The sequence below is a fragment of the Phaseolus vulgaris genome, chromosome 1 (assembly GCF_051622355.1).
Source record: "Phaseolus vulgaris cultivar YP4 chromosome 1, ASM5162235v1, whole genome shotgun sequence".
In the NCBI taxonomy this organism is placed as follows: Eukaryota; Viridiplantae; Streptophyta; class Magnoliopsida; order Fabales; family Fabaceae; genus Phaseolus; species Phaseolus vulgaris.
Window position 1 is genome coordinate 16,871,337 of NC_143498.1, and position 8,402 is coordinate 16,879,738.

Genomic DNA, 8,402 nt, shown 5'->3' on the forward strand with positions numbered 1-8,402 from the left:
AAACTCACGAATAACTTGCTCATTTCTTTCTTATTCTCTTTCAACTCTGTGTTTGTTTTTCTGTGCATGAATGAGTTGACTAACAAATTTAAATAAATTAAGGAGAGAAGAAATGAGTGATGGGTAAGTTTTAAATGAACATATGAAATAATGATTACACCATCATTTGACAAAAAATCCAAATAACATTAGACTGAAATAAAACTTAATAAAATAAAAAAGTATTTAAATTCACGGGATACTTAGAAGTTAATTATTATTTTTTTAATATTATTATTATGATTATTTTCCAACCATATAATGTTGATGAAAAATAACTTGGGTCCATGTGAATTTAATGGAGTAAGTTTGTTAAGAAAACTATAAAATAAAATCAACGGTAGAGTTATCTATGAGCAGAAGAATGAATGTAGGTGTTGGAAATGTATTCGAAAGAAGTCTGAAACAGAAACAGCATAGAACAAGCCAAACAAAAAAGTGTGAGTCTCTTCGGCGGTTATACGCAGGGTAGTGAGATAGAGTTGTATGGAAGGAGGTGGGAAAAGAATAGAAAGTTTTAGCAAAGTATTTAAATAGATATGCTGGAATGCGTCTCAGTGAGACCTTCTACTCCCAACACCAACACTTCTCTTCCCACACCTTCCCATCCCAATTCTCAAGGTAAAACCGAAACCAAAACCTCTTTACTCTCATCCCAACCTGTTTGTGAAAATGTCTCACCGAATCTTCGTTTTGTTTCGTAGGGAACTCCACGGAAGTAGAAGAAGATGAAGAAGAAGAAGAATCAAAAGAAGATGAAGACGCTTCCACCGCAAGCCCAAACGTGTCGCGAGAGTTCCACCGGGCCGTTCAGGCCCACTCCTACAACGAGATCCGCTCCATGATCCAGGCGCCTTCGCAGGTCCACGACCTCCATGACGAAGACTCCCACCACCGCTACGTCCTATCCCAGGTCCTCCAACCGGACTCCAACAGCGTTCGCGAAGCCCTCGCCAAGTCCAAACCCAGCAGTAACCTCACGCGCCTCGTCTCCACTTACTTCGACTACAGCGAAACCACCTCCGACTTCTGTCTCCGCCTCCACCTCACCATCCTCCGCGCGCGCAACCTCTACGAGCCGCTCTCCCGTCTCCTCGCCGTCCTCCCCGCCGACGGGCCGCCGCTCTCCCAGGCCCAGTGCGACCGCGCCTATGACCTCTTCCTCCAATTCGACAGCCAGGAGAATCCCTTCGCGCTCGCTCGCCTCCACCAGCTCCGCGACAGCTTCACCCACCTCAAGGGCGACATCCAGCGCGACCTCCGCAAGTGCCACTCGCGAATCCGCATGTTCCGCCACGCTACCGCCGGCTGCGCTGTTATTTCCGTCGCCGCAGTTGCCGCCGTCGCCTTTGTCGCTGCCCATGCAGCAATTGGTTTCGCTGCCGTTGTCGCGGCGCCGCTTTGTGTTCCCCGGCAGAAGACGAGGAACCTTGCGAGGTTGAAGCAGCTAGAGGCTGCGGAGAATGGAACTCTTGTGGTGAATGACATTAACACCATTGATAGCCTAGTTGATCGGCTTCAAACCGCGGTGGAAGCTGATAAGGCTTTCGTGCGGTTTGCGTTGGAGAGGGGAAGGGAGAGACATCCGATTCAGGAGGTGCTTAAACAGCTTAGAAAGAACCAACCTGTTTTGGAGCATTTGCTTGGGGATCTTGAGCAACATATATTCTTCTGCTTTTACAGTGTTAACAAGGCCAGATATGCGCTTCTCAAAGAGATATGCCATCATCAAACTCTATAGTTAGTTTCTTTTGTGGTTTTAAATCATGGTCGTGCTCACAGTTTTGTTGCTGTCATGGTATTGTGCGAAGTTGCAGTCGAATTTTGTTGGCATGGCTGTAATTGCGTCAATGAGACACCAAAACCGTTGATGTTTCAAACAAAATCGTGGTCTTGGACTGCTTTTTAAAATCTTGGTTCAGACTGATTTTTTTTGTTTCTTATGTGATGATAGTTGCTGATTCTTGATTCATGCAAATGTGTTACTGACCCTGCAATTAAAGGTGTAGACTCTGTTTATAATTTGGCAGACTGGCTCTATATGATATATGTAGTTATATACATCAAATTTATTTGCTTTGGTTGGATGTATTTACCATCCGGTTCATTCATTTGAGATAGTGGTGGTGACAGCCAGTGCTGGCAACCTTTTACTTGCCATCACATTTTTAGGATCTTAGAAGGACATTTGTGTAGGGATGATATTTCATGAACAGATTGCGGTCATATATGGTATGTAATCAATTGTATGCATCATGATGCACTTTAGAGTGCTAATTATGTTAATTTCCGATTTATCTCTTTATAGCTCTGTTCATAATGCCAGGGATGGAGTTCCTTTGCCGTGTGTTGTTTTAACTGTTTAGTTTGTTTGACGAATCTTTCTAAGTTATAGATTCTACCCAATTGTTACTGTATGTTGTTTGTTTGTCTTTTTAGTTTACTCTTCAATACAACAATTTCTTTGTTTTAATTTGTTCTCGTTGACTTTCATCCAAGAATCTTTGTAATTTAGTTTTTCAAAAAATGTGAGAAAAAAGTATTTCCTATTCTTCAGTTCAAATCTTAGTCGTAAATGTTGCATTTCATCATGAACAATTCACCAAGTACTATTTGAGCTTTTTAATTGAAATTCTGAGCTTTTGATAACATCACCCTATATTGTTATAATAAATCAGTTGCAGAAAACTACATTACAGGTCCAATTGTAAGGCTGAAAACTACATTACAAGCTGCATTTTGACAGTACAATAGTTCTCCCAAGAACCTGGTCAACTGATACTTCTATCCTGCTGTCTCTAGTCAGATTACGTTTCAAGATATTGTTACTACATATAAGGCAAATCCTATGCAGGTGAGCATAGATGGAGATAGAATTAGATCAAGTCGAATGCAACATACCTGTTTGTTTGATAAAATATACAATGGTTTAGATCACAAGCTGGTTTATCCAGTTATTTATTGAATCTTAATAAGTTCTAAAATGATTGATGTTGGAAGAACTTACTGCACGAAAAGTATTAGTTTTAAAACAATTCTTTTAAGATCTAACTAAAATTACTTTTGTAATATTCTGGCATTCCATGTATTTGAATATGTTGTCACCAAAGATATGATGTTTTTATCCATGAACTTGATCTATGACCGAGTAGGGTAATTTACCTATTTTAAACTGATAGGTTGCAAATATCCCCAATCACTTGGGAAATCCCCCCCTCAAAAGTTAGCTATGAGGGAGAGAACCCAACACTTACATCAAGCATTCCATAATCCCGAAGTGTTTAACCCCTTTTAACTAATCCTTTCCAAAACTTAGAAAACCAGTTTTAATACTAGATAGAATACTCAAGCATTTAGAGAACTCATCTCTCAGAAGTTAAATATTAAGGGGGAGAGCCAAACACTTGATTACTCCACGGATCAGTTCATACTATTTGACGTCAGACTTGGACATTTGCAATATCTATTGATGATTATACTGAGACATTGTACCCAGTCCTACTCAAACTTGCATAATATATTATTTATATTTTATATCTAGAATTACAAGTCCACAACTTTTCTTATTAAGCTAAAGAATTTTATTTAGTGAATTAGATTTCCTTTTGAATATTTTCTTCAATTAAACTACTTTTTTTAGTTTTAATCGGAACTCTTTTTATTTTTTTTTTCCATCATTAATATTAGGATTATAATCGCATTTGTGTTTTATTAGTTTGTGAATCCAATGCAGAAGAGCTGACTTTATTCAGATTAACTAAGGTTAAGTAGTGGATCTAAGTAGCATACAAGTATCTAGTGGATAAGGATTTAGGTGTATAGAAATTGTCACTGTTACCTATACGGATATGGGTCTGATTATTATTTTACAATGCAGGTATCCCACTAAAATTGTAGTATCCAAACCTAGCTATTATCATCCCTACTCTCCCCAAATTTCTATTCCATGTCAATAACCTTCTATTATCTTACTCCTGTTCTTTTCTAATTTGCAACTATCCTACTATTCATGTGCTTTTGGACCTACTAAGTCTGCTGTAAGAGCCAATTACCTTTTCCACCTAATTTGGAATGCATTTTTGAATTACGTAATCTAGAACATATTTCTAGAATTTTAGATTGTCTGTGAAAATGTATTCTTGTTTGTATTTTTGGATTACACAATCCAGAAGAAACATTTTAAATTATATAATTTGAAATGTATTTTCATGTTACGTAGTTGTATAATCCGAAATGAGTTTTGAATTATGTAATTAATAATATATTAGAAATAGATTTTTCTGGAATGTTTCCAAGACACGCAAGAATAGGATGGACTTTTGTACGAAGAAGTTATGGAAGTGGTAAAAGAAAACCAATTGGTTTCTTACACTTCCACACTCTGGAAGCAAACGTTGATCACCATGAGGAGAATATACCTCTCGTCTATTGACCTACCTGAACCATATGATATCAACACCATTGACCTACCTGTAATGTAGCTAAGGAAGTATTGAAGAGTGGAGGAGCTTTCCAGAGTTGTTGCAGAGGTCGTCGTGGTCGTAGAGGAACTAGGGGCAAGGAGGGGTGCTTTTCAGGATGAATGGAAGGTGCACTAGGATTCATCTTTAAAAGCTGTGGTAATGATTGGAGGCCTAACTCACGTGGAGAGGTATGGGTTCAAGTGTTCTTGGTGCACATTGTGCCATGCCACTGTTTTCACAATATGCAAAAAGGAGGACCTTAGGAGATTATGCTACATTTGATGAGCATATAGGGAGTGTAGAAATCCTTGGTGCTGGAATAGGTAAGATAATGCTGCTGCAATAAATAAGGAGCATTTGAGGGAACTTTAGATGTATGTAATTTTGTCTTTGCTCTGTATGATTATATGTAGTGGTAGATGATGAATTGTTTGGATCTTTATTTGGATCTTTATGATTGGAATATCCTTTAAATACTCTTATTTTATATATATATATATATATATATATATATATATATTAATAAATAAAAAAAACATTGAGCTACCTGTAATTTACTGATCCTTGGTTTAGAGTTCTAGTTTCATCAAATTATTCTGGTATTCAAATTTTAAAGATGCCAACATGTATATCTGCAGCATAAGTCTGCTGTTTGTGTTCTAAAATTTACAGGACCAACTGATCCTTATATATCCATAAGGGATCCTTATATATCAATCTCATATATGACTCTAGAGTAACTTTTAGAATTAGTTGGGAAGAAAAATTGTTAAAATATTGTGTACACAAAAATGAAATTTGACACCAACATTACTAGGCATTTTGCAGAGAAAATTACAAATTTTGGGGAATACAACACGATTTTATTTTTTCAATCCTACGACTTGAACTCTATTGAAGTTTTCAAGCACCCATATACTTCGGAAAAGAAAATTATATAGAAGTTGCTGGTATCGAGTAGGACTTCTAAATTTTGTAAGACCTTAAGAATTTTGTGTATAAAAATACCTTCGGCAGTTGTTGAGTTAGACCAAGACAATAAATTTTCATATTTTCTGTAATGGTGAATAATTAATGAAGAATATATATATATATATATATATATATATATATATATATATATATATATATATATATATATATATATATATTGTTGGGTTTGGGCTCACTTCCTATGTGGAGCCCAGCCCACAGTGAAATTATGTTAGGTCCCTTTTGCTTTTCATTCTTTCAATGGATGAGTGAGTGCAGTCAAGGTGCAAGAGAGAGAGCAGAGAGAGCCATCCAGAAACTCCTGGAGAGAGCCAACAGAGTGCCATCCATAGAGAGTGATATAGAGAGTGAAATAGAGAGTGATAGTGAAGCAGAGAAAAGGAGAAAGTTTCGTCAGAAACTTCCGACCACTGCCGCCGATTTGTTCACCGTTGGATCTGGCTGAAACTTTGTCAGCAGGTTCATACTGTGTGTAACTTCAATCTGACCGTTCGGATCTTGCAGAAGGTGTTTGAGCAGAGAGAAATTCATCTCACACTGCAGCAGCATTTTTCAGCATTTCTTTTGAGAACGGGAATTTTCAGATTGCTGCTGCGGTTTCGTCCACCGTTGGATCGGGCTGAAATTTTGTCAGAAGGTTCATACCTCGTGGTTCTTCAGTTTGACCGTTCGGATTGTTCAAAAGTCACTGGAACAGTGACATATACGCCGTGTACGGTAACTGCAGTTTGTGAATTTTTCAGGTTCCTTGTTCTCTGTTTTCATCTCTGTTGTATTGGTATTTGGCTGGTCATTGAGCACAATTTGTGCTGTGATTTGAGTCTCTTGTAACCATATTTTTTATCATAGTGGAACCTTGATTGACTGGCTTGTGCCCGTGGTTTTTACTTCTCACATTGAGAAGGTTTTCCACGTTAAAATTCTTGTGTCTTCTTGAAGTGTGTTTTGTGTTGTTGCCATTATTTGCTATTGCTCCTCACAGATTCTTGCAAGTTGGGGAAATTGTTATCCGCTGTGTATTGCTTTTGTTGAGATATTATTGTTATTGCATTGAATTTCCCATCAGAGTGGTATCAGAGCTCCTTGGTTGGGGCTATTTGACTGCTTGAATGATGGAGGCAAATACAAATAAGATGGTCTGTTTGAACGACACTAACTATCACTTTTGGAAGGGAAAAATGAAGGATATCCTATTTGTGAAGAAATTGCATCTTCCTGTGTTTGCTACTGAAAAGCCAAAAGACAAAACTGATGAGGATTGGAAGTTTGAGCATCAGCAGGTTTGCGGTTTTATTCGTCAGTATGTTGAAGACAATGTTTATAATCACATTGCTAATGAGGAAGATGCAAAATCCTTGTGGAAGAAGATTGAGACTTTGTATGCCTCTAGTACAGGGAACAATAAATTATACTTGTTGAATTCCTTGATGAATTTGAGGTACAAGGAGAGCACTTCTATTTCAGATCACTTAAATGATTTTCAGGGACTCTGAGATCAATTGGCAGGAATGGGCATCAAGTTTGATGACGAAGTTTTGGGATTATGGCTGCTGAATACTCTACCAGACTCTTGGGAAACATTTCGGGTTTCAATTACAAACTCATCCCCGGATGGTGTTGTCTCCTTGGAAAGTGTCAAGGGTAGTGTTCTTAATGAGGAGATGAGAAGGAAGGCACATGGTACTTCATCTCATTCCGAAGTACTTGTCACTGAAAATAGGGGGAGAAGCCAGAGAAAGGAACTGAAAGGGAGTAGACAGAACAGCAGAAGTAAATCCAAGTCCAGATACAAGAATGTGGAGTGTCATTATTGTCACAAAACAGGGCACATTCAGAGAAACTGTTTTATATGGAAAAGGGAGAACAAGGATAAGAAAGGGAAGCAGAAGGAGAAACATCATGACAATGATGATCGTGTTACTACTGCTATTTCTGATGATGATCTTATTATTCTCCGTGACCATGATTCAGTTAATCTTGTATCAGATGAGAGCATGTGGATAATTGACAGTGGTGCTACATTGCATGTTACACCAAGGAAGGAGTTCTTCACATCTTACACTTCTGGTGATTTTGGAGTGTTGAAGATGGGTAATGATGGTGTGTCTAAGGTAATTGGTATTAGTGATGTTTGCTTGCAAACCAATATGGGAATGCAGTTGTTGCTTAGAGGAGTCAAACATGCTCCAGATGTCCGCTTTAATTTGCTTTCTGTGCAGATGCTTGATGATAGTGGTTTTGAAAATCACTTTGGTTTAGGAAAGTGGAAACTCTCCAGAGGTAATCTCATCGTGGCCAAAGGGGAGAGAATCAGTAAACTGTATTGGACAAAAGCATTGGTTGCTAAAGACAGTGTGAACGCCATGGATATGGACGCTTCTTTGTGGCACCGAAGGCTTAGTCATATCAGTGAGAAGGGGCTGAATTGTTTAGCTAAAAAGGATGTGCTTCCGGGATTGAAGAGTGCAGAGTTGGAGAAATGTTCTCATTGCATGGCTGGTAAGCAGACCAGAGTATCCTTCAAGAAGCATCCTCCCACAAAGAAGTCAGAGTTGCTTGAACTGGTGCATTCTGATGTTTGTGGCCCATTGAAGGTAAAGTCATTTACTGGTGCACTTTATTTTGTTACCTTTATTGATGATTGTTCCAGGAAGCTTTGGGTTTATGCTTTGAAGACAAAGGACCAAGTTCTAGAGAAATTCAAAGAATTTCATGTTTTGGTCGAGAGACAGTCAGGCAAGAAGCTGAAATGCATTCGTACTGATAATGGTGGTGAGTATTGTGGATCGTTTGATGCTTATTGCAAGCAACACGGTATCAGACATGAAAAGACTCCTCCTAAAACTCCTCAGTTGAATGGCTTAGCAGAAAGGATGAACAGGACACTAATAGAAAGAGTCAGGTGTA

At 38.3% G+C, this 8,402-nt stretch overlaps 1 protein-coding gene across 1 annotated transcript; it reads left to right on the forward strand.

The window, feature by feature from the left end:
* Positions 1 to 390: 390 nt before the first annotated feature.
* Positions 391 to 2,343, forward strand: LOC137813597 (UPF0496 protein At3g19330). Its single transcript, XM_068615940.2, has 2 exons — positions 391 to 660; positions 744 to 2,343. The coding sequence occupies exons 1-2, from the start codon at positions 579 to 581 to the stop codon at positions 1,778 to 1,780; spliced, it is 1,119 nt and encodes a 372-aa protein (XP_068472041.1). The 5' UTR covers positions 391 to 578; the 3' UTR covers positions 1,781 to 2,343.
* Positions 2,344 to 8,402: the final 6,059 nt, after the last annotated feature.

What these genes read in the sequence shown, in the direction of transcription:
- LOC137813597 (XM_068615940.2), top strand. Translation starts at nt 579, where the DNA reads ATGCTGGAATGCGTCTCAGTGAGACCTTCTACTCCCAACACCAACACT. An exon ending in TTCCCATCCCAATTCTCAAG is followed by an intron (nt 661 to 743) that starts GTAAAACCGAAA and finishes TTTGTTTCGTAG; the next exon opens with GGAACTCCACGGAAGTAGAA.